Source organism: Cetorhinus maximus, chromosome 1 (assembly GCF_964194155.1).
Source record: "Cetorhinus maximus chromosome 1, sCetMax3.hap1.1, whole genome shotgun sequence".
NCBI lineage: Eukaryota > Metazoa > Chordata > Chondrichthyes > Lamniformes > Cetorhinidae > Cetorhinus > Cetorhinus maximus.
The window spans coordinates 131,070,902-131,096,947 of NC_135879.1; the positions used below are offsets into that span (position 1 = coordinate 131,070,902).

The window sequence follows — 26,046 nt, forward strand, 5'->3', positions numbered from 1 at the left end:
GATATGTCAGATAAACACGTGGCTGAAGAAATGGTGTAGGATGGAGGGATTCAGATTCCTGGGATGTTGAGGCCGGTTCTGGGGAAAGTGGGACCAGCGCAAACAGGACGGGTTGCACCTGAGCAGGATGGGGATCAACGTCTCGGGAGGGGTGTTTGCTGGTGCGGTCGGGGAGGGTTTAAACTAGAACAGCAGGGGATGGGAACCTGAGCAGGGAGACGGTGGGGTGAAGAACAAGGGTAGAAACAAAAGACAGAAAAGAAGCAAAAGTGGAAGGCAGAAAAACAAGGGCAAGAAACAAATGGGGTCATAGTGCAAAATAAAGCTGACTAACAAAGTTAAAAAGACAAGTCTAAAGGCATTGAATCTTAATGTGTGGAGCATTCGCAATAAGGTAGATGAATTAACAGCACAAATAGATATAAACGGTCATGATATAGTTACAATTATGGAGACATGGCTGCAGGGTGACCAAGGATGGGAACTGAACATCCAGGGGTATTCAATATTTAGGAAGGACAGACAAATAGGGAAAGGACGTGGGGTAGCATTGTTAGTAAAGGAGGAAATCAATGCAATAGTGAGGAAGGATATTGGCTTGGAAAATCAAGACGTGGAATGTGTTTGGGTGGAGATAATAAACACCAAGGGACAGAAAATGTTGGTGGGGATTGTCCATAGGCCCCCAAACAGTAATGGAGATGTAAGGGAAGGCATCAAGCAGGAAATTAGAGACGCATGCAATAAGAGTACAACTGTAATCATTGATGACATTAATCTACAGATAGACTGGACAAACCAAACTAGCAATAATACTGTGGAGAAGGATTTCCTGGAGTGTGCATGTGATGGTTTTTTAAACCAATACGCTGAGGAACCAACTAGAGAGCAGGCTATCCTAGACTGGGTATTGTGCAATGGGAAATGATTAATTAACAATCTTGTTGTGCGGGGTGTCTTGGGGTAGAGCAACCATAAAATTATAGAATTGTTCATTAGGATGGAGAGTGAAGAGGTTGAATTGTTCATTAGAATGGAGAGTGAGGAAGTTGAATCCGAAATTAGGGTCTTGAATCTAAATAAAGGGAATTAAGAGGGTATGAGGCACGAGTTGGCAATGATGGATTGGAGAACCTTACTAAAAGGGCTGACAGTGGATAGGCAATGGCTAATATTTAAGGAACGTATGCATGAATTACAACAATTACTCATTCCTGTCTGGTGCAAAAATAAAACAGGAAAGGCTGCTCAACCATGGCTTACAAATTAGGGATAGTATTAGATCCAAAGAGGAGACATATAAAATTGCCAAAAAAAACACAAGCCTGAGGATTCGGAGCAGTTTAGAATTCAGTAAAAGTGGACAAAAAGATTGATTAAGAAGGGGAAAATGAAGTATGAGAGTAAACTTGCAAGGAACATAAAAGCTGACTGTAAAAGCTTCTATAAATAGCGAAGACAGATGTAGGTCCCTTACAGTCAGAAACAGCAGAAATTATAATGGGGGACAAAGAAATGGCAGGAGAATTGAACACATATTTTGGTTCTGTCTTCACAAAAGAGGACACAAATAATTTCCCAGAAATGTTAGGGAACCAAGGGTCTAGTCAGAGGGAGGAATTGAAGAAAATCAGTATTAGTAAAAAAAAAAATGGTGCTAAAGAAATTAACGAGGTTAAAGGTTGAAAATCCCCAAGGCCTGATAATCTACATCCCAGAGTACTAAAGGAAGTGGCCCTGGAAATATTGGATGCATTGGTGGTCATCTTCCAAAATTCTATAGACTCTGGAGCAGTTCCTGAGGGTGGCAAATGTAACCCCACTATTTAAAAAAGGAGGGAGAGAAAAAACAGAGAATTACAGACCAGTTAGCCTAACATCAGTGGTGGGGAAAATGTTACAGTCTATTATAAAAGACGTGGTAACAGAACACTTGGAAAGCATTAACGAGATTAGACAAAGTCAGCAAGGAATTATGAAAGGGAAATCATGCTTAACTAATCTACTGGAATTTTTTGAGGATGTAACTAGTAGAATAGATAAGGGAGAACCAGTAGATGTGGTGTATTTGGGTTTCAAGAAGACTTTTGATAAGGTCCCACATAAGAGGCTAGTGGGCAAAATTAAAGCACATGGCATTGGGGGTAATATACTGGCATGGATTGAGAATTGGTTGACAGACCGGAAACAGAATGGGAATAAATTAGTCTTTTTCCAGGTGGCAGGCGGTGACTAGAGGTGTACTGCAGGGATCAGTGCTTGGGCCCCAGTTATTCACGATATATATAAATAACTTGGATGAGGAAACCAAATGCAATATTTCCAAGTTTGCTGTTGACACAAAACTGGGTGGGGTGAAGAGGGTGCAAGGAGGCTTCAGGGCGATTTAGACAAGTTGTGTGTGTGGACAAACACATGGCAGAGGGGGAGGCGATGGTGTAGTGGTATTGTCGCTGGCCTAGTAATCCAGAGGCCCAGGATAATGCTCTGGGGACCTGGGTTCGAATCTCGCCACAGCAGATGGTGGAATTTGAATTCAATAAAAAATCTGGAATTAAAAGTCATGAAACCATTGTCGATTGTTGTAAAAACCCATCTGGTTCACTAATGTCCTTCAGGGAAGGAAATTTGCTGTCCTTACCTGGTGTGGCCTATATGTGACTCCAGACCCACAGCAATGTGGTTGGCTCTTAAATGCCCCATGAACTAGGGCAACTAGGAATGGGTAATAAATGTTGGCCTGGCCAGCGACACCCACATCCCATGAACGAATTAAAAAAAGATGCAGTATAACGTGGATAAATGTGAAGTTATACGCTTTGGTGTGATAAACAGAAAGGCAGAGTATTATTTAAATGGTGATATATTAGGAAATGTGGTTATACAAAGGGATCCTTGTACACCAGTCGAGGAAAGTAAATAGACAGGTGCAGCAAGCAATTAGGAAGGAAAAATGTTATGTTGGCATTCATTGCAAGAGGATTTGAGTTCAGAAGTAGGGATGTCTTACTGCATTTATATGAGGCCTTGGTGAGACCACACCTGGAGTAGTGTGTGCAGTTTTGGTCTCCACACCTAAGAAAGGATTTACTTGCCATAGAGGGAGTGCAGCAAAAGTTCACTAAGCTGATACTGGGGATGGCAGGACTGTCGTATGAGGAGGAATTGGTTCGACTGTATTCACTAGAGTTTAGAAGAATGAGAGGGGATTGAAATGTATAAAATTCTAACAGGGCCAGACAGACGAGATGCAGGGAGGATGTTTCCCCTGGTTGGAGTGTCTAGAACCAGGGGCCACAGCCTCAGGATAGGGGGCAGGCCATTTAGCACTGAGATGAGGAAAAAGTTCTTCACTCGGAGGGTTGTCAGCCTGTGGAATTCTCTACCACAAGGTGGCTGTGGAGGCCGGGTTACTGAGTATATTCAAGAAAGAAACTGATACATTTTTGGATATTAGGGGCATGGAGAGAAAGTGTGAATATGGCATTGAGATAGAGGATCAGCCATGATCATATTGAATGGCGGAGCGGGCTTGAAGGGCCGAATGGCCTACTCCTGCTTCTAGTTTCTATGTTAAGAGGCAATGATGAGGTTAAGTCCACATGCAGATGAGGAGGTTGGGGTCTACAGTAACGAAACTGGAGCAACCACAAATCAGTGAAGGAGAAAGGGCCATGTTTAGAGCAAGGACAGGAAAGTACTACAGCCAGGAGCACTCAGAGATGCACAGCATTGTTTGAGGTGCTGGGTAGCGACTGAAAGCAGAAATTTCTCTGGATTCTGGAAGTTGAAAGAGGAGTGGGGAAACTAGCAGGAACCAGGTTGACAGTGGTCCAGCAAAAGTGCAGGCTGGTTTCAGGAATTAACAGTGGAGACCACCAAATTTGGAAAACTACAGTGGAAGAGGAATCAAAGTTAGAAGCCAAGACCAAGCCAGAGTGAAGAGTAAAGCCAGGAGACTAAGTACAAAATAACCAATGCAGACTGTTTATCTTAAGTTAGCATCTGTTGCAACTGATCTGGAAGGGAGGCTGAGGCGAAATCAAAAATTAAACTGGTTCCTGTGCATCAATTAGTAGTAAGAAAAATTTTACATCTAAGGATGTAAATGTGTTGCAGGTGGTTTACTAGATTGATAACTGGAATGAAGTTGTCTTATGAGGATAGGGTGGACAGGCTGGGCTTGTTTCCACTGGAGTTTAGAAGAGTGAGGGGTAACTTGGCTAAAGTATATAAGATCTTGACAAGGTGGACTCCTGTGGGTGAGTCCAGAACACGGGGGCACTGTTTTAAATTAGGGGTCACCCTCATAGGACAGAGGTGAGGAGAAATTTTCTCTCTGAGGGTTGAGCGACCATCATAATACAATGGAAGGTCAATGGGGATCTATTCACATTTGCCTAACACGTATTGAGTTTGAATGCTCCTTTTATCCATGGTGAGCCAGAATGATGAGTCGGCAGAAATGCTATTATCCTTTTGTTGACATTCCATACTTAAATAAATTAACGTGTGAATTTCCCAGATGGTTATGAATGTCCATATGTAATTAGGTATTTGCTTGAGTCTCAGGACTGACTCGAACTAATCCTGCCAAAGATACACGATTGGCAGTGGCCAACTCTGCCTCAAAAGACAGTAGAAGCGGGATCATTACATATTTTTAAGGCAGGGATGGATAGATTCTTGTTAGGGGTGGATGGGAATGTGGAAAGCGAAACACAAACAGATCAGCCATGATCTTATTGAATGGCAGAGCAGGCTAGAGGGGCCAAATGGCCTACTCCTGCTCTTATTTCATATGTTCCTATGTATGTTTGCATTTTGTGGTCTCGGCTTGGAAAAGATCAACATGAAGAGTACAGGCATATATTTTGTGCAGTGACATGGTGCTTTAGATAGATCTAAGTTGCAGTGTTACTGCAGTAACAAATTTATAGGTATTGACACCCAATTGGTACCTTCTCATTTAAGAAAACTGCTTAATATCCCTTCAAAATGTATGCAAAGTCTGCTGTACAAAATTAACTACAAGGCAGAGAATAGTTTGACAACCAAAAATGATTATTGGGGATGACTCATCTTTCCGGTTCACCATGGTTAAATGGCACATCGAAACTCAATATGTTAGACAAATGTGAATGGATCCCCATTTACCTTCAATTCTATTATGATGGTCCCTTGTCTAAACCCAGACTGGACAAATTTCAAAGTGTCGAGTGACAAACGCAAATGTTTATCAACCTGGCCAGCCACCTTATTTGTAAAAAGGCTTTGGACTTGTAACAGGCCACATGCGTGAGTCATCCACGTTTGGTGCCTGCTTTTAAAGTGCAAAAATCAGCCCTGCAGAGACAGAGACACCACCAAAGAGTCATCAATCCAGCTGCAATCAACTAAGCAGCCAAGATATTAAACAGCAATACCCTGAAAGTGGGAGGACTCACCCCAACCTGTTCCAACTTCAAGTTCACCTGGGAACCAACCTCCTGGAAATTCAACTACAGGAAGTCTCGCAGCTTATTGAGAAATCTCTGGTTAGCAGAGCTTCACCCCAAATAAAAGCATCAGATCATTTAAGAAACTAAAGTCTGCCACAAAAGAGAGACTGAGACAATTATCCATTGTAATTGTATTGCTTTTTTTCCCCCCCCCTTCATCTTATCTAGTTTTAGTGATACAGTGTACATGTCCAGTGAGTGAGCTGCCTTATTTTTAAACCTCCTGGGCAAGTGAGAGATAATGAATAAACTTATTTAATTTAGAACTCTCAAAAAGCTTGCAAGTGGAATTATTTAAATGGGGACAATCATGCTGATGGTAAGAAAATACACACATCTCACATATAAAATACATTGCTCACAGACACTAAGAAAACACACAAATTCTGTCCGTGACAAATGAAAAAGCTAAATAGCTTTCTCTTGTGAGAGTGCAGGAGTGGCATGCACAGCAAACAACAATTTTGCATTTATATAGCATTTTAAAGTAATAAAACATCCCAAGACAATTCACAGGAGAGTTCTCAAAGATTGAGTTCTCAAAGTTTGACACCAAGGTACAAGGGGAGATATTAGGGCAGGTGACCAAAATCTCAGAGGAAGGCTTTGAAGAGTTTCTTAAAGGAGGAGTGATAGAGAGGTGGAGAGTTTAGGGAAGGAATTCCAAGGCTTAATGCCTAGGCAGCTGAAGGCACAATTGTCAATGGAATTGACAATGCACGCATAGTGCTGGACGTGCCAAAAAAACTGTCTAATATATTGCTTTACAATTTGTGGAAAATCTTTCATGATCACTTACTGCAAAATGATAATACTAACCATGAGCCATTGGGTTCTGTTTGATATACTCCCTCCGTATACTTATGTTTTTAAGGAGGCACTGTCTGGCGTGAGCTCTTCGCTCTTTCACAGGGTCCTTGGCACAGAGTGCAAACACTGCCATGTACTCCAATGGAAGCAGCAATTTCCCGAGGGCCTTGTGGAGTTTCAGAGCAAATATCTGCCTCACCTGGTAACACTCATCCTTCAACAACAAAATTACAAAATAAGCAAACATTGTACTGGGCAAAATTTCAGTGTACAGCACTATTTTTGAGATATATAAAATGTAGAATAAAGCATAGTAAATCTTCACAAGTTATGCACCATGTGAGCAACTGAAACTTCTGCATGATGTTCCTTAATCCTTGGATAGTTTGAATTTCAGAAAATAATTTTATTCCATTACACCTGTGCTGTTTAGTAAACAAAGTACAATAACAGATTCTATACAAGCAAGTGCATGCTTGCAGCATTAACCCAATTAATTATGGGTGCTTTATCAGCAAGCCAAATTTTTTTCAGTCTCTTTCACTTGGTAATTTCATGGGGCAAAAGAAGTTATACTAAATTTCATTTATCAGGCATAGTTTTGGCAAGTCTCCTGACCTTGTTCTGAATACTGACGAGCCACTACTATTACTGCAACCATTTTCCCACTCAGTATTGCCTTTGATAACAAAAAAATGCATTCCATTAAATTTGAAGAATATTAACATTGGTTGTCATCTTGAAAAATGCTAAGTAAAAAATTGCCAGTCTTACAATAACTCAAATTTGCGAACTACTCCATATCTGTTTCAAATTTATAATTATAACAACTGACTACTTAATTATTGTAACTCCTCAAAAAGCCAACCCATGACCCCACTGTCTTGGCAAACTACCATCCCACCTCCAACCTCTTTCCTCTCCAAATCCTTGAAGGGCGTGGTTGCCTGCCAGATCTGTTTTCAGCTTTCCAGGAACTCCATGTTTGAATTCTTCCAATCAGGTTTCCACCCCTGCCACAGAACCGAAACAGCTCTTACCAAAGTCACAAATGTCATCCTATGCGACTGTGACAAAGGTAAACTTTCCCTCCTCATCCTTCTCAACCTGTCTGTAGCCTTTGACATGGTTGATCACACCACCCTCCTCCAACGCCTCACCACTGTCTTCCAGCAGGGTGGGGCTGCTGTCTTCTGGTGCCATTGTGATCTACCCAAGCATTGCCAGAGAATCACCTCTCTTCCTGCTCCCGGACCCGTATCTCTGAAGCCCCCCGAGGATCTATCTATGCTACCAGCAGCCCCCACCCAACTCCCACCGTCCACCCCCCCACCCCCCACCACTATATACATGTTGCCCCTCAGCAACATCATCCAAAAGCGGAGTGCCAGTTTTCATGCGTACACTTACTATGCCCAGCTCCACCTAACCACCAACTCTCTGGACTCCGCTATTGCAAAGTTATCAGGCTGCTTATCTGACATCCATTACTCGAGGAGCAGAAATTTCCTCCAATTAAGTATTGAGAAGATTGAAGCCATTGTTTTCAGTCTCCACTCCAAGCATGATTCTCTTGCTACTGGGTCCATCCCTCTCCCTGGCAAGTGTGATCCAGTCTATTCACAACCCGAGTGTCATATTTGTCGCCGAGATGAGTTTCCAACCTTATATCTGTGTCATCACTCAGACCACCTATTTTCAACTCTGCAACGTAGCCCGATTTCGCTCATCTCAGCTCATCTGCTGCTGAAACCCCCATTTATGCCTTTGTCGCCTCAAAACTTGAAGTTTTCAAAATGTCTGTTGCCCAGGTCTTAAATCCTAATAAATCAAAGTCCTGTTCCTCTACCTCCTGTTTATTGACCTATACTGATTCCCAGTCAAGCAACGTCTTAATTTTAAAATTCTCATCCTTGTTTTCAAAACCTTCAATGGTTTCACCTCTCCCTATCACAGCATAATCGCCTCCAGCCCCACAACCCTCCAAGATATCTGCATTCCTCCAATTCTGGCTGCTTTTGCATCCCCTATTTTAATTGCTCCACCATTGGGGCCGTGCCTTAAGTTACCTACACCCGAAGCTCTGGAACATCCTCTCTACATCTGTCTGTCTACCTCCTTTAAGACATTCCTTAGAACCTACCTCTATGACCAAGTTTTTGATCATCTAACCTAATACCTCGTGTGGCCTGGTGTCATACTTGGTTTTATAATGCTCCTTTGAGGGCCATGGAACATTTTATTACATTAAAGGCACGATATAAATTGTTGTCATTAAAGAAAGGCTTCTGGAGATAACTTCTCCTATACCTCTTTTTAAAAGAATTAAATATTTACAAAAATTGAATCTGACTTCCTGAACAGGTGTTCTTTTAATTAATTTTTAAAAGGACGATCTGGACTTATTTAAAGATCTAGTGACACCATTAGGTTCCATGAAGTTCAAGCTGTACACAAGATTGACTTGCAAAAATTTCCTGTAGGTATTTTTCTTCACCTGAGGCACCTTTTTGGTTGATGACTTTCTAGCCAGAGATTTTTGTCACAACTATTATAAAAGTATTTAGCATACTGCAGTACAGGGATATGACATAAGGAATTAAAACAAAACAACAGCACTTACATTAATAACAAGTGCACAGAGCTGGAACTGCTCTGGGGTGATAATCTCATGATAACAAGGTTCTTGTGCAAGTTTTAGTATGGCACATCCTGCAGCCAACCGTAATCGAGACATATCAGATTTACTGCAAGACAGGAAAAACAAGGTCAACTATTCATAGCAAAGTTCCACGCACAATATTTATGAATTATAAAAATAGTTCTCAACTGGAATATTGACAACCTGCAAGAGACTAATACCAATAAGTGCAAACCAGAAAAATGAATTACTTACTTGATAATCTTTATTCTTCAAATAAAAGGTCTCCTGCACACATGGAAATTGGTGCATGCTGCATGTCTGAACATTTCAAAGAGAGGAAATCAGGTCTTTCAGTTCCTCTTTACATTCCTCAGATCATGTTCCCATTGAATTCTTGTTCATATACGATAAATAAGAGGTCCTTAATTCAATTCTGACAATCTCCAATAAACAAATACATTTTCAGGAGAAGCAGAGGTGTGTGCTTGTGTGTGGAGGAGACATTTTATTTGAAAAATCATTGCAAACCAAGTAGTTTACTTTCCTTCTATCCTTTTCAAATTTCTTTCACACATGTACCAGCAACTCTACCAAAGGACAGTTCCTGCAAAAAGGAAATGTCAAATTTCCAAAGCCAGAAGCAATGATGGCTGGCAGTAAAATTGTTCCAAAATGTACAGATCACACTGAAGACAACTTAGTGTGTATTGGTGGTAAAGTGAACACATGTATTAAGTCTCTCTCGGAAGTCTAGATTATTCTAGTGGAATTATCAAGTACAGTGAAGGCAGTTACAATATAAAAGCAGACTGATATATTTGCACAAACTTTGCTAATCTCTACTTAGAGATGGTCGAGCCATAAACTAAGTTATAATAGAATTTAAGGAGGAACCATTATCTGTGGCAGTCCAAATCTTCTCTAAGTACAAACACTGGATTCATAGATTTTCATCTGTGTTGGTCACAATCTGCTCAGTGGTAGGGGCAGAAAGAAAATAATTAAAACTACAGGTCATATTCAAGGTTAATACTTCCATTCCACTTACAGCGTTGAATTGTTGGATATGCTATCCTCCTATTTAAAACTGAATCTCCACCTGCTGGTTTGAGTGGACAGTAAAGATAGCATGGCACTATATGAAGATGAGAATGTTTTTCCAGCTTTCTAGCTCCTTCAGACAATAGTACCACAAATTGGTTCTTCATCACATTGTTGTTTCGGGGACCTTGCCTATACTCAAAATAGCTGCAAAATTCGTTTATGAGAACAGTCACTGCAGTTCAGAAGTACTTCTTCGCGTGCTTAAAAAAAATGTAATTAGGTGCTATTGGCATGAAAGTAATCATTTTCATAATATTTTTCTTGTTTATTGAGGGGTAGGCTTACGGGGGTAAGAATAGTTGGGTCTGTCTGTGTGAGATTCAATTATATTTGGAATCAAGTAGACTGCAAGCTTTAACTCATTAACATGTCAAGCACCTAGCTTCTTTTGATGAGTAAACATGGATGCTGGCTTACCATGTTATGGGAATTTGCATTTTTAGATAAGTGAAGGGAGATTTGGATTTCAAAGAGATCTCAGTCTGTTTACAACGAGCTGGGTAAGCAAATCTAAGGAATGTGTTTGTTTTTCTCAAAAGTTATTGACAATAAATAGTAGCAACATGCAAGTTTTATATTGTCAGGAGGTTACAGTTTCAAAGACATACGAAACAATATAATTTACATATTAAGAGAGAAACACACAAAGGAGGATGATGCTGTGTGTCAGGAGAAAGCCCTGTGAGATCTAACAGAAATGTGTGAAATAGCATGAATGAAGTAGCCAACATTTGTGCATAAACCTGCTGTCTACTGAATCTGAAACTGGAGAAAAGCCACTTGAAATTCCACAGTCCAGGGTCTGTTTAAAATCAAAAATCTATTTTTGAACTGTTGCCTAAAGGGGGTGTAATCGGGAGCCAGGTTAATTAGGAATTTTAGGAGTTATTACAGTAGTAATTGTAGTTTTATGTATGTGCTTGAATCTCTTATTTTGCTAATAAATATTTAATTTAATTTTTTTAAATCTCTAAAAGTCCTGGTGGACTTATTACTTCTGAATTCATTGCACGCATCTCGAAATAAATACAAATCACAAAACCATTGTGATAGCGAGACCAGGATTTCCTTGTGGATTTGGTCCGCCTGGCACACATCATCTGCCCCATCATCAAACTACTGAAATACAAGTTCATTCTCAGAGTAATCAGAAGGCCAATCTTCTAAAGTAATTAATTCATGAACAACTGTAGAATAGAAATATTTTTTCACTTAATTATATTTAAGTCCCACATCAGAAGGGAAAACTTTGCCTTGTGGTGGATATCTTGTGTTTTCCAACCAGTGTCAAATGTGGGTGAATTGGATCCTCAAAGATACACTAAAAAATTATAAATGCCGAGGAACCAGACTGGAAGATTAGAAATATGACACAAACTTCCTTTTAGTGGCAAATCTGACTTTTTTTTTAAGGGTTAAAAACCATAAAATGCAGCCAAGTAGTGTAGTTACAGATATTGCTAAATGCCCACATCATGAGGTGTGCCTGCGTTTGTGACCCAAGATTTATACAAATGCAACCACATTTACATGGAAAAGTAAACCAAAAACATTTCTGCAGAAATATATGACTGAGTTGTTGAGTCCTGAAAGATAGTTGCTGCCAGATGGGATAATGGGTGAAGGAATCAAAAAGGAATAATCAACTTGATCTTGTTCTTTGAAACTACTGCTCCTATTGCAGGCCCATCTGTTTAGAATTGGCAGAGGTGCCCAACATATAATCCCTGTGGAGACAAAGTAGGGGGGGCAGACCAGTCATTTAAATGCTAAAGAGGCTTCATGCCTCAAGTTTAACATATTTAACTGGTCAGATTTTCCAGGGCTTGGGTAACCCGGCAGCTTCATGGAGAGGAGAAAAGAAAGAAATGCATGTGTCTAACACAGCTTGCAGGCCAGGAGGAGAAGTGCACCCCACCCCCCACCGTCTCCCAACCAAACTAACCTGCTTTTCTCCATAGAATCAGCCTCGCTCCTCAGCATGCACCCACTCCCCCTTCCCTGAACTCCCATCCAAACCTCTGGCAAGACAGTTGCGACCTTCCTACCAACAGGTAGCTGGCTGCCAGCCAAGGAATAGAGAGATAAATAATTCAAATGAGGTCTTGCCATTAACTTCAGTAGTTCAGCATTATCCGTATTTTCCACCAACCACAAACTAAACCATTACGGCAAAAGCCTCATCTTTGCCATGAGAACAGTATAACAGTGTCACACCACCAACAGACTAAGTGGGATGTTTATAGAGGAATAGCAATGAAAAGTAAAGGTATTATGTTAACATGCACTGAACCTTAATACAAAAGTAAAACACTGCAGATGTTGGAAACCTGAAATAAAAACAGATAATGGTGGAAATGCTCAACAGGTCTGGAAGCATCTGTGGAGAGAGAAGCAAAGTTAACTTTTCAGGTCGATGACCTTTCATCAGATCTGGGAAGTTAGAAATGCAATAGGCTTTAAGTAGGCAAAATAGGGGAGGGTGGAAAAAGAACAAAGGGAAGATCTGAGAGAGGGCAGAAGATGGGGGACATTAAATGACTAAAGGATTGGTGGGGCAAAGCCAAAGGAAGTAGTAATGGGACAAGTGAAAAAAAAAACGTATCCAGAAAAGATGTGAATGGCCAAATAATGAACAGTTGCTGTCCAAAAGCAAAAAACAAGAGATAACAACTGAAACATGCAAAGAAAAGGAAACAAGATAGGACAGGTATTACGGTCTGAAATTGTTGAACTCAACGTTGAGTCCAGAAGGCTGTAATTGAAAGAGGAGGTATTGTTCCTTGAGCTTGCGCTAAACTTCACTGGGACAATGCAATCGGCTAAGGAGGGAGAGGTCAATGTGAGAGCAAGGTGAATAATTAAAATCGCAGGCCATCATGTTTCCAGACTGAACAGAGGTGTTCCATAAAGCTGTCACCCAATCTAAGTTTTGTCTTCCCAGTGTAGAGCAGAACACATGGTGGGCAGTGAATACAATGCATTAAATTGGAAGTAGTACATATAAATCATTTTCTCACCTGGAAGGAGTGTTTGAGGCCTTGGATGGTGGGGAGAGAGGAGCGAAGAGGACAGGTGTTACAATTCATGCTTGCATGAAAAGGTGCCGTAGAAAGGGGACAAGGTGCTCAGGGAGACCGAGGAATGAACCGAGGGTGTTGCGAAGGGAACAGTTCCTTTGGATCATGGAGATGCTGGAAATGGCAAAGGATGGTCCCTTGAATACGGACACTGATGGGGTGGGAGGTGAGAACCGGGGCACGCTGCTGTGTAGTTCTGGGAGGGAGGGGAAGGGGTGAGAGCAAAAATATTGGAAATGGGCTGGACACGGTTGAGGGCCCTGCCAATCACAGTGGGGGAGATGGGGCAGCGGAATATCCTCAGTTCAGGAAAAAGGAAGGCATATTAGAAGTGGTGTAGAAGGTTGCATCATCAGAACAGATGTGACAGTAACAGGGAAACTGGTAGAATGGAATGTAGTCCTCATAGGAAGCAGGGTATGAGGAAGTGTTGCCACAGTATCTGTGGAAGTCAGTAGGCTTATAATGACTATTTGTTAATTGTCTCCACTTCTGGGATAACCTGAAGACGAGGGAGAGAAGGGAGTCGGAGATGGTATGCATGGAACCTTGGTTAGACCACACATGGGATTACTGAGAACAGTTCTGATCTCCATATTATAAAAGGGGTGTAGGAGCACTGCAGAAGATGCAAAGTAGATTTACTAAAATGAAACCAGAATTGAAAGGCTATATCAGGAAAGATTGAGGTTAGAAAATGACAGGAGTGACTAATACAGGTCAGATTACGACAGGGTTTGGTACAGTAAAGGTAGAGATGTTTCTGTAGTATAAGGGTCTGGCATTAAAAGGGTTAACATCGGACTAATTAGAGGATCACCCACGAGTGATCTAAGAGAACACATGACCTGCACCTAGGGGTCAATGTAGTGTTGGACAGAGCCATGTGTAGAAGTAACCATGGGGGCAGCTCCTAGCTTGGACCAGCATTGTACCTATGTATATAGTTTCTAGCAATTAATAAATACTGACTGTTGAACTACGTAAGACTACAAATACCTTAAGACCTACTGAATTATGCCCAACACCTTGCAACATGGTGGCAGTAAATGGAACAATTCAAAATCTCGCAGACTGCAGAAGGAAATTAAAATCCTGGAAAACTGAAGGAAAAATTAAAGAAGCATCCTGGCCTGAAGAAAAACTCAAGATCAAAGGCTCAGAAGAAAATTGCTAGAGAAAAGCTCCAAAGAAAGGCTTTGAAGCTGAAGGGAGAAATTATATGCCTCACTGCAGCAGAAGACGCCAATGAATCCCATGGATGTCCAGCTTCAATACTCAGTGGGTAGAGTCAGAAGACCTAACAGGGGTGAGCTAAAAATTGAAAATTCCTGGACAACACAAGCCCTAAAGAAAGTTAATTACGGCAGTGGTCAGAAATTGCCTTTTAAATCGCAGCCTGAGAAAACAAATTCCAGAGTCTGCGCCTGAACATGTGGCAGCCGAGTTCCTAACAAAGGAAAAAAGAATCAATTACAAATTAATAGCAATTGAGTAGGCAGCTTTAAAAACCCAGCAAAAGCGGGGAAGACTCCATCCAGTCAATCCAGGCAGCCACTGTTAAGTGCCAAAATTGCGAATGCCATTACTGCGGGAGCCTACCAAAACTGGCAAGTGTGGGAAAATCCTTTGTGAAGAAGCGTACAGCGGCACCATCATGGATATTTCTAAACCCCTTAAAGCTGAACCTGCAATTTAAAAATTTTAACCATGGACCAGAAATCCACTCTTCCTTGGACTTATCCAAAACCCCAGTCAATCTCAAAACCGGGGACTTTGGAGGAAGAGATACCTTAAATACATGATTGCTTCAGGTCTGGCTAAAAAGACAGACATTGAACAAGTTACTTTACTCAGTAGGCCCAATAGCCGGTGATAATAATAGCTAGACAAGGAATGAACAAATCACAATTTAATGGAGTTTTAAGATCATGTGACACTTATTTTAATCTCAGAGGTAACAAAATTCTCAAAAGGTCTAAATTTAATAAAAGTATCCAGCAGCTAGGAGAATCTGTCGATTGTTTCATTAATGACCAGTACAGAATGGCTGAAGGCTGCCATTACAGTGACCCGACATCTGAGCTAATAAGGGATAGAATAGTTGTAGGAGCAACGGACGACGCATACTCAGATATGTTTCAGACGATGGAAGATCTAACTATTGAGAAAGTCATCCAGATTGTCAGGCAATTTGAAATCCACTTGCATCACAGATCCATATTAAGGGGAGAAAACAAACTGTGGTACAAAGTAAACCCCACTAACCAGTGAGCGAAACAGCACAGAAACAGGGACACTCCAGGCCCAGGGAAGCAATACCCGAACCGAACAGCAGAGCAACCATGCCGGAGCTCTGGAGCAAAGCATTCCCACTGGCATGATCAACGTCTGGCAATTTCAGCCCAATGCTTTCAATGTAACCAAATAGCACAACCGTGCTTCTTGGGTGAGGTCAAAGGTACTGGATTTTCATTTTGGAATGCAGGCATCTCGATTAATGACCATCTCACAAACTTTAAATTGGACACAGGCACCACTGTTACGGTCCTATCGGACAGAGAACCATGGCTGGTGACCCAACAGTTGATGCCACCTATAATGCACCTGTAAAGAGCAGGAGGCATCAAACTCCTTGTGAAAGGTACTCTGCAGGTGACACTCCGTTCCAAAGACAAAAGAATCCAAGGCCCTATTCGTGGTCCACAATCAGGACTATTCACTGCTCAGCCATAAAGCCTGCATCGTCCTTAACCTTTTATGAAAAATTGACAAGGTCAACCAACAAGGGCCTGGCTCCAAGTACAAAAAGGAGTTCCTGAAGCTCTTTACAGGATTGGGGCAACTGAAGAATGCACACCAGGTCACACTGAGGGTGGATGCTAAACCCATATGCCTATTCACAACATTAAAGATTTCCCACCCACTCATGAAGCAAGTGCAGAAGCTGCTGGATGAGATGACAAAGATGGAGATCATCTCCCCAGTCACACAACCAACCGCACGGTGTTCTGTGATGGTCCCAGTCATGAATGGCCCAGTTGTATTTGCATTGACTTGACACAGCTCAGTAAAGCCGTTGCCAGAGAAGTACACCCAATGTCCTCAGTGGACGAAAGCCTGACTAAACTCACTGTTTTCAAAAAGTCAACGCCAATAGTAGCTGTTGGCAACTTCCTCTAGACGAAGAGTCCATGTTGCTGACCACATTCATTACCTTCTTTGACAGATTCTGCTTCAACCGCCTTGCTTTTGGAAGCACCTTGGCACAGAAATATTTCAATGTACAATGTTGGCCATTTTGGAAGGCCTAATAAATACTGTTGAACTACCCAGGGCTACGAATACCTTAAGGTGGCCAACCAAACTACACCCAACACCTTACAACAGTTTGCACCTGTGGGGGTGACCTAACCCAAAGGTCATAAATATAAGATAGTCACTAATAATACGAACACAGAATTCAGGAAAAATTTCTTTACCCAGAGAGGGGTTAGAATATAGAACTTGCCATCACTTGGGGTAGTTGAGGCAAATGGCATTGATGTGTTCAAGGGGAAGCTGGATAAACACACAAGAGAGGAAGGAACAGAGAACATATTGATGGGGCTCGAGAGGTAGGGTGGGAGGAGGCTTGTGTGGAGCATAAAAGCCAGCATGGATCTGTTGGACCATATGGCCTTTTTCTGTGCTGCACATACCCAAGGACAAATTTGGCAGCCCATGAAGCGCTGTGAAGAACTGTATATCACCACACTCTAACTTCATGACTCAAGATGTCCCAATTCCTCTATCAAGTTGGGTGATCTAGCCTGGTTCAAGAAGGTATTTAGAAGGACTAAGTGTGCAGAAGGGCATGTTGGGAGCAGCACTAGATATAACTCAGAATGAGGTGCCAGCCTTGTGAAATTGTGATACAGGATTACCTAATTGCAATACAGTATTACCTATGTGGTAAACACCAGGATTGACAGGCTACAGACAGAACGAGCAGTTCCACAATTCACAGACACAAGCAAGGCCCTGGAGCCTTCTGACATCCAGTTGAATGTGGTCGTGGACAATCATGGCAAAATGAAGTTTGATGAATATGCTTGTCTTCCACATGGAGAAGCACAGCACAAGTGCAAGAAGACAAAGCTGAAGTGTGTGCAGAATGTTCAGCTCACAGAACTGCTTAGCTGCTTTCTGAGGTTCAATTAGCATAAATACCAGTGTCCAGCCAATTTAGTTCACATCATGTGACACTGAGATATGGCTGACACAAGGGCCATGCTTCCTGGCATCACTGCTGCAGTACTGAAGACTTGTGCACCAGCCAAGCTATTTCAACCTGCCTGAAACTGGCATCTATCTAAAGATGTGAAATATTGCCGCTGCATATATCTACAAAAGGCAGGAAAATCTAACCCAGTCAATTTTTGCCTTTCAACCACCTCATAAATCAGCAGCTAAGTAATTTAAGTTGTCAACAACAGTGTCACGAAGCCACTACTCACCAATAACTTGTTCACTAAAAAGTAGCTTGGGTTTGACCAGAAGGGCTCAAATGTAGAGCCTTGATCCAGGCATCTGGAAGGCTGCCAAGTGCCTGATTAAAAGTTGCAATGTGCTTCTCAAGCTTACATTGAGCTTTATGAGAACAGTGTAGGAAGTCGAAGGCAGAAACGGTCAGAGTGGAAGTTGGGTAAAGCACAAAAATGAGAGGCCCGAGTTCAAAAATTTCAGATTATAACCTCTAACCCATTTTTTTCCAGATAGCAGCTGTTGGTAATTATTCTTATATTCCCATTTACAGCTCCTCTAGACCCAACTTTTGTTTCTTTACTTTTCCTGTCACCATCTCCTTTTGCCTTGTACTGTCATCCTTTTTATCATTTAATCCCTCCTGCTTTCCAGTCAATCACAGGTCTTCCCTTTTGTACTTCACTGCACCACCTCCACTCCTTTCCCTGCCTCAGTATTTGCTTAAAACCTATTAGAGCTCTTTTTTCAATTCTTGCAGAAGGTCACCGACCTTAAATGTTAACACTGTTTCTCTCTCCAGTTGGTGTACAGGTACAAAAAGTAATTAAAATGGTTAATGAAACACTGGACTTCATCTCTTGGAAATTCAAAACTGAGGCAGTAATGCTTCCATCATATAGAGCCTTGGTTAGGCCCAACCTGGAGTACTGCATTTTATTTTGGGCATACCACACCTCAGGAAAGATATGATGGCCTTGAAGGGCATACAGTGCAGGTTTACCAGAATGATACCAGGAGTTAAAAGGTTTAATGAGGACAAGTTGCATAACCCAGATGTATTCCTTTGAGTTCAGAAAGCTGAGCGATGATCATGGGATTCAATAGGTCAGGTACAGAGTACCTTAATCCTGCAATGGGGAGATCCAGAACAAGAGACAGTAATCTTAAAATTGCACAAGATCCTTTAGGAGTGAAATCAGGAAACACTTTTCACAAAAAGGGTAATGGCAATCTAAACTTTCTCCCCCAAAAGGCTGTGGATGTTACGTTGATTGAAACAGTCAAGACTGAAATAAATTGATCTTAATAAGGCACAGGTATCAAGAGATACAGAACAAAGGCGTTTAAGTACAGTTCAGACCTGATCTAATTGAATGGTTTACTCCTGCTTCTATTTTTCATAGCAGTCAGGAAGACTCTCAGGAGTGAGATCTTAATTCTAGGAAGTCGCTTGGAGAGAATCTTGATCCATTCCATTTCTATTTTTGAATTTGTACCAAAAGAAGCTAATGCCTGAATGAAAACAAAAGTGCTGGAAAAATTCAGCCAGTATGGCAGCATCTGTGAAGAAAGAAACGGGGCCAACTTTTTGAGCTCAATAAGACTCTTCTTTGGAATTGGAGAGAGGTAGAAATGTGATGTGTTTTATGCTGTGCAAAAAGGGGGGAGGATCAGGTGAAACAAAAAAGGAAGGTCAGGGATAGGTTAGAGGGCGGGGGAGATTAAATGACAAGAGACATAATAAAATAAAAGGCAAAGGGAGTGGTAATGGCAGTAGTAAAGAAACACCTGCTACTGGTCCAGAGTAGGTGTTAATAGCAGAATAAAGGTCAGCTGTCTGAAAGCAAATACAGAAGATGATACAGTCTGGCACCTGAGGGAACAAAAACAAAATGGAGGACAGAGTTCATGGTCTGAAGTTGTTGAACTCAATGCTGAGTCCAGAAAGCTGTAAAGTGCCGAATCAGAAGATAAGGTGCTGTTCCTCCAGCTTGTGTCAGGCTTACTGGAACATTGCTGTGGGCCAAGTACAGTAATGGGAGCATGAGAGCAACATGGTGAACTGAAGTGGCAAGCAAACAAAAGGTTGTATTTTTCCTTAGTTCTGTTGAAGAGTCATACGGACTCGAAATGTTAACTGTGTTCCTCTCCGCAGATGCTGTCAGACCTGCTGAGTTTTTCCAGATATTTTTGTTGTGAAAGGTTGGAGTCATGCTCTCGAACTGAGCGGAGGTGCTCCACAAAGCAATTACTCAGTCTGCATTTGGCCTCACCAATGTGAGTGAATGGGAGGAATGAAGAAAAAGTATCTAAGATTCAACTCATGCACTTGAAATGGAGTGATCCAGATTAATACATCACTTACAGAAAATGGAGATTAGCTTGCACTTCAAGTGCAAAGTTTTGATGCATGTGCTAAAACAGACTGTGCAAACGCTAATTCCTAACTATGAATCAGACAGTCCTTCAGAAAAGGGCAACACTTTGGATTAGCTTCAATAGTCCACGTTCTTCATGCCGTGACCTATAGAGTAACTTGATCAGTAAGGGAATCAAGGTTTATGGGGAAAAGGCAGGAAAGCGGAATTGAGGATTGTCAGATCAGCCATGGTCTCATTCAATGACAGAGCAGGCTTGAGGGGCCGAATGGCCTACTTCTGCTCCTACGTCTTATGATCTCTAAGGCTGCACTGGTGCTGTCCTTCATTTACTGCTGTTTAAAGCATTCATAACTCTAGAATGTGAAGCAAACCATGCACTTCAGAAATCTGTGGGGTAATCTGGAAAGTAGCTCATGCACCAAGCACTGATAGTGAGCAAAACCAAAAATACCTGGAAAAACTCAGCAGGTCTGACAGCATCTGCGGAGAGGAATACAGTTAACGTTTCGAGTCCGCATGACTCTTCAACAGAACTAAAGAAAAATAGAAAAGAGGTGAAATATAAGCTGGTTTAAGGGGGGGTCATGTTTGTGGACAGACCGAAGGTGTTCCGCAAAGCGGTCACCCAGTTTGCGTTTGGTCTCTCCAATGTAGAGGAAACCACATTGGGAGCAACGAATGCAGTAGACTAAATTAAGAGAAGTGCAAGTGAAATGCTGCTTCACTTGAAAGGAGTGTTGGGCCCTTGGACAGTGAGGAGGGGGGAAGTAAAGGGGCAGGTGTTGTACCTTCTGCGGTTGCATGGGAAGGTGCCGTGGGAGGGGGTAGAGGTGTAGGGGGGTGATGGAGGAGTGGACCAGGGTGTCCCGGAGGGAATGATCCCTGCGGAATGCCACCAGGGGAGGTGAAGAGAAGATGTGTTTGGTGGTGGTATCATGTTGGAGTTGGCGGAAATGGCAGAGGATGATCCTTTGAATGCGGAGCCTGGCGGGGTGATAAGTGAGGACTTTTGTCTATGACATCTTTTGGCAATCTCCACCTATCACTGGCCCTCTATCCAGCTCTACCTGTCCCACCCCCCTTAAACCAGCTTATATTTCACCTCTTTTCCATTTTTCCTTAGTTCTGTTGAAGAGTCATATGGACTCGAAACGTTAACTGTATTCCTCTCCACAGATGCTGTCGGACCTGCTGAGTTTTTCCAGATATTTTTGTTTTTGTTTTGGATTTCCAGCATCCGCAGTTTTTTGCTTTTATCTTACTGATAGTGAGCATGTTGCTTAGAAGGATCTCTGACACACCTTGAATCTAAATGCAGGCATCAGCCAATGCTAGCAGCAATTTAAACAGAGTTTGAACTCTTGAATTCCCTCTCTAAACGTCTCTGCCCTCCTATAAGACACTCCTTGAAATCTCTTTGGTTATCTGCCCTAATGTATCCTTAGATGTCTTGATCTCAAATTTTGCTTTATTACATTCCTGTGGAGTGCCTTGGAATGCATTATATTGAATACGCCATATAAATACAGCTTGTTGTTATTAGTTGATTTAGTTCACAGCACTAAAATATTAACAACCTGCAGCATCAGATTGTTTCATATAATCATTAGTGTAAAACCACAATTAACATATATTTTCAAAATTACACAAGCAACTTGGCAAAAGGATCCTGATTTACTTAAAACATAGTAACTTGTCTTTTTATGTATGTAAATAACTGTGCCTGTTGCCAGAGAAGTCAGAACTTCAATCAAAGAGTATGTCCTTTTATATAATTGCGATGAGACAGAACTGACTAAGTGTACTATTTGTGTGCAGAGGTTAAACAGAAAAATCCTGCTATCCTTTGTTTCATGATATCTTATCTGACTGTGACAAAGATAAATTATCCCTGACTTAGGCTGCCCTGTTTCCACCTCCATAACATATAACATCGTCTGGCTGTGCCTCTGCCTCAGCTCATTTGTTGCTGAAACCCTCATACTTGCCTTTGTTACCTCTAGACTTGATAACTCCAATGCTGGTCACCCATTTCTCACCACCAGTAAACTTGAGATTGTCCACAACTTGGTGCAAGTAAGGACACAGGCAACAGAGTCTTGTTCACCCATCACCCCTGTGCATGCTGACCTATACTTTCTCCCAATCTAGCAACACCTCAATTTATAAATTCTTATCTTTGTTTTCAAATTCCTCCATGATCTCCTGCCCCTTCCCTATCTCTATAATCTTTTCCAGTCACAGTGCCCCCTCCCATCCATTGAAATATCTATGCTCACATAATTCTGGCCTCTTGGGCATCCCAGTTTTAACTGCTCCAAGATTGGTGGCCATACCTTCAGCTGCCTAGGCCCTAAGCTCTGGAATTCCCCCTCTAAATCGTTCCACTTCTCTACCCCTCTTTCCTCCTTTAAGGCACTCCTTAAACCTCCTTCTTTGACCAGCTTTTTGGTCATTTGCCCTAATATCACCTTATGCGGCCTAGTGTCAAGTTTCGCTTTATAACACTTCTGCGAAGTCCTCTAGGCCTTTTTATTATGTTTAAAGTACAAGTTGCTGTTCCTGTACTGTGGTTTTTCTTCAGTTTAACTATGTCGACTGAATCATATAACTTAATTATATTCTATTTATACAATAAGTTCATGATTCTGTACAAGTGGAAAATTAAAACTATTCTGAGCAAAATTACCTTATCTTTTTCTGTTCAGTTAAGTCACCCTCACTGACCAGCATGGCTGACAGCAGCCGAAGTGTAGAATTCGCAGATTTGGATTGGTTGTTCTTCATCCCCAACAACCACCGTACCAATAGTTTAATGGCTTGAACCTATTGAAAAACGTTGAAATTACTGCAATATGTGCACACAGAATTTTTTCTCTGAATGAACACAGTTTCAAAATAACACAAGCAACTTGGCAAAAGGATCCTTGCAAAAATAGGTCTTATTGTTCTTGTGTGATCAAAACTATCAATGTAGAAAATAACATCTTCTGACTAATGTTTTTGCTGTTACACATGAATGTGCAGACATGCATATCTTAACAATATTAGGCTTTCCAAAAGTTTTAGCTAGTAATAGGTAGTATGGCTACAACTTATTGTCTCAGCCTACAGTACCTTAGCAAGCACTTCTGGAGAGACTTCTTCATTTGGTGTCCACAATTTACCATTTTTCCCTCCAGGGAACTAGAGAAATAAGATATGAACATTTATTTATACAAAAAAGAATATGAATTAATAAAAAAAGAAACTTTTCAATAAATAACACTCCTTGTCAGCTGGTGGTATAATCATCATGGGTTTTCATATCCCTGAAAAAGACTCATTATATTATTCTGCAACTTTTGCTAATAATTCATTTTTAAAAAATTGATAAGTAACTACATGAATTACAAGTAAATAAAAGCAAAATGCTGCAGATACTGGAAATCTGAAATATCAGTCCCTTCCGCCTGGCTGAACTTGTTCTCTCTCTGAACAATTTCTCCTTTAACTTGTCTCACTTCCTCCATCTAAAAGGTGTGGTTATGGGTACCTGTTTATGCCTGTTTTTTTGTGGGGTATTGTGGAACATTCCTTGTTCCAGTCCTACTCAGACCCCCTCCCACAACTCTTCTTTCAGTACATCGATGACTATCGGTGCCACTTCATGCTCTCGTCTGGACCTGGAAAAATTTATCGATTTTGCTTCCAATTTCCACCCCTCTCTCACTTTCACATGGACCATCTCCAACACTTCCCTTCCTTTCCTTGACCTCTTTGCCTCAATTTCTGGTGATAGACTGTCCACCAATATTCATTACAAGACCACCGGCTCCAACCTCCACTACAGCTCCTCACACCCTGCTTTCTGTAAGGACTCCATCCCATTCTCTCAGTTCCTCCACCTCCGTCACATCTGTTCCGATGATGCCGCCTTCCAAAACGGTACTTCTGACATGTCTTTTTTCCCCTTAACCATGGTGCCCCCCCTCCGTCCCCCCCACCCCACTGTGGTTGACAGGGCCCTCAGCCGTGTCCAACCCATTTCCTGCATCTCTGCCCTCACCTATTCCCCTCACTCGCAGAACCATGATAGGGTCCCCCGTGTCCTCACTTTTCACCCCACCAGCCTCCGCATTCAAAGGATCATCCTCCGCCATTTCCCTCCATGACACCCTGATCCACTCCTCCATCACCCCCAACATCTCATCCACTTCCCACGGCACCTTCCCATGCAATCGCAAAAGGTGCAACACCTGCCCCCTTTATCTCCTCCCTCCTCACCCTCTAAGGCCCCCAAACACTCCTTTCAGGTGAAGCAACGCTTTGCTTGCTTGCATCTCCTTCAATTTGGTCTACTGCATTTGCTGCTCCCAATGCAGTCTCCTCTACGCTGCGGAGACTAAACGCAGGCTGGGCAACTGCTTTGTGGAACACCTTCACTCAGTCTGGAAGCATGACCCAGATCTTCCCGTTACTTGCCATTTCAACACACCATCCTACTCTCATGCCCACATGTCTGACCTTGGCCCTGCTGCAATGTTCCAGTGAAGCCCAACGCAAACTGGAGGAACAGCACTTCATCTTCCGATTAGGCCTTCTGGACTTAACATTGAGTTCATCAACTTCAGACCATGAACTCTCTCTTCCCTCTTGACTCCTTTTTAAATCCTATTTTTATTTTATTTATTTTTCTATTTTATGATTTGCTCATTTTTTTCAAATCATTTTCCCCAAAGACCCCCTTCCCACACATGGCCATCTGTCACTTTTTTTATGTCTTGCTTACACGAGTGCTGACCCTTGTTCCAGTATTAACACCCTCTACTATCTTACATTTATGTCACTGTCAGCACCTTCTTTACATTTCACCACTACCATTAACACTCCCTTTGTCTTGTGTCCATGACATCTTTGTCAATCTCTCCTCAGCTGTCACCTATCCACCTGCTCCATCCTCCCTTAAACAGTATAAAATCCATCATATTTCTACTCTTTAGCTCTAAAGGAGAGTCATACGGACAGGAAACGTTAACTCTGTTTCTCTCTCCACAGATGCTACCAGGCCTGCTGAGTTTTTACAGCTTTTTCTGTTTTTATATTATTAACTGCAAGCAGCCCCATTACAGCAATCACACCATAGCAATCACTTCCAAAGATACTAATTTACGGTGGGGCATGCTTCCAGGTGTAGTCTCTTACCCAAGTGGCCATTATTCCATTGTAAGTCAAGATCATGAGTATCATTACAATTGGGCCTGATCTTGTTCTCATAGCCACACACATACACTTCCAGCAAAGAGAATAGGTTAGGTACCCAGAAGTAGGACCCCCGACCGATTTTCTTTCAGGGACACGAAGGCCAAATATCTCCCAACAGCTACCCCGAATGAGATCAGTCAGGAGGGGTTCAGAAGCTTCTTTGTTTATATAGATTGATAGCATATCAAACAACATTTTTAAATTTTGAAAACATAGAATTAAATAGAATATACTAAGAACTAACAGCTAGGTTTGATCATTTGCTCCAAACAAAAGAATATAAATATAAACATTCTTATAAAGCAAGAGATTGTAGCAAGTGTGTTCCAAGATTGAATGCACCCATTTGGTTCAGAAGATCATCTCATCATAGAATGGTTGCAGCACAGAAGGAGGTTGTTCGTTCTATCAAGCCCATTTCAGCTCTCTGCAAGAGCAGTTAACTAGTCCCACTCTCCCACCCTTTCCCCATAGCCCAGATTTTCTTTTCCCTTCAGGTGCTTATCCAATTCCCCTTTTAAAGTGTTATGATGCTGGGCCAGACCCCTAAATGTTTGGTACAATCTGGTTAGGGACCAGTAACTTTGTTTAAAGTAGATTAAGTTTGATATTCAAGACACTTGCTAAGAGAATAAAGCCACAAGATTCCATGGGTTTTGAACAAACCAAAATAAACTTTACTATACAAGCTCAGAAAGATAAAACAATCTACAATATCCAGCTTACATTCCAACATTCAGGGTTAATGAGATAAATGTGAATTAACAGGCAAACTGTGGTCTAACACCCACACTACACATTAAATAGCAAATGCAACTAAGGCAGGTCCCACGGATTTCTCAGCAACCCACCCAGATGTCAGTAAATACTGTGAGTCAGCCAATCTCAGTGAAATACTCTCTCTCTCTCAAGGAGTTCCAGTCTTCATCTGCGACGATCTTGCCTTGGAATTCTCTCCAAAAGTCGCTCTAACTTGAACGGCCTCAATGACGGCCCACTTCGGGGGGTATCAATCTCGTCTCCTGAAACTCCAC

The 26,046-nt window shown here is 41.7% G+C and overlaps 1 protein-coding gene and 1 long non-coding RNA gene across 7 annotated transcripts in view; one reads left to right on the plus strand and one right to left on the minus strand.

The window, feature by feature from the left end:
- Positions 1-26,046, plus strand: part of LOC144683608 (uncharacterized) — a 559,012-nt gene that overhangs the window by 211,385 nt on the left and 321,581 nt on the right. The window lies entirely within an intron of this gene.
- pds5a (PDS5 cohesin associated factor A) overlaps positions 1-26,046 on the minus strand; it is a 244,986-nt gene that overhangs the window by 30,994 nt on the left and 187,946 nt on the right. For all 6 annotated transcript variants that reach the window (XM_078546583.1, XM_078546588.1, XM_078546568.1 and 3 more), the window contains 4 exons: positions 22,886-22,954; positions 22,458-22,594; positions 8,935-9,058; positions 6,321-6,525 (listed from right to left, as the gene is read on the minus strand). In XM_078546583.1, the coding sequence (XP_078402709.1) occupies positions 6,321-6,525; positions 8,935-9,058; positions 22,458-22,594; positions 22,886-22,954 (535 nt within the window). The remainder of the gene's footprint in view (positions 1-6,320; positions 6,526-8,934; positions 9,059-22,457; positions 22,595-22,885; positions 22,955-26,046) is intronic.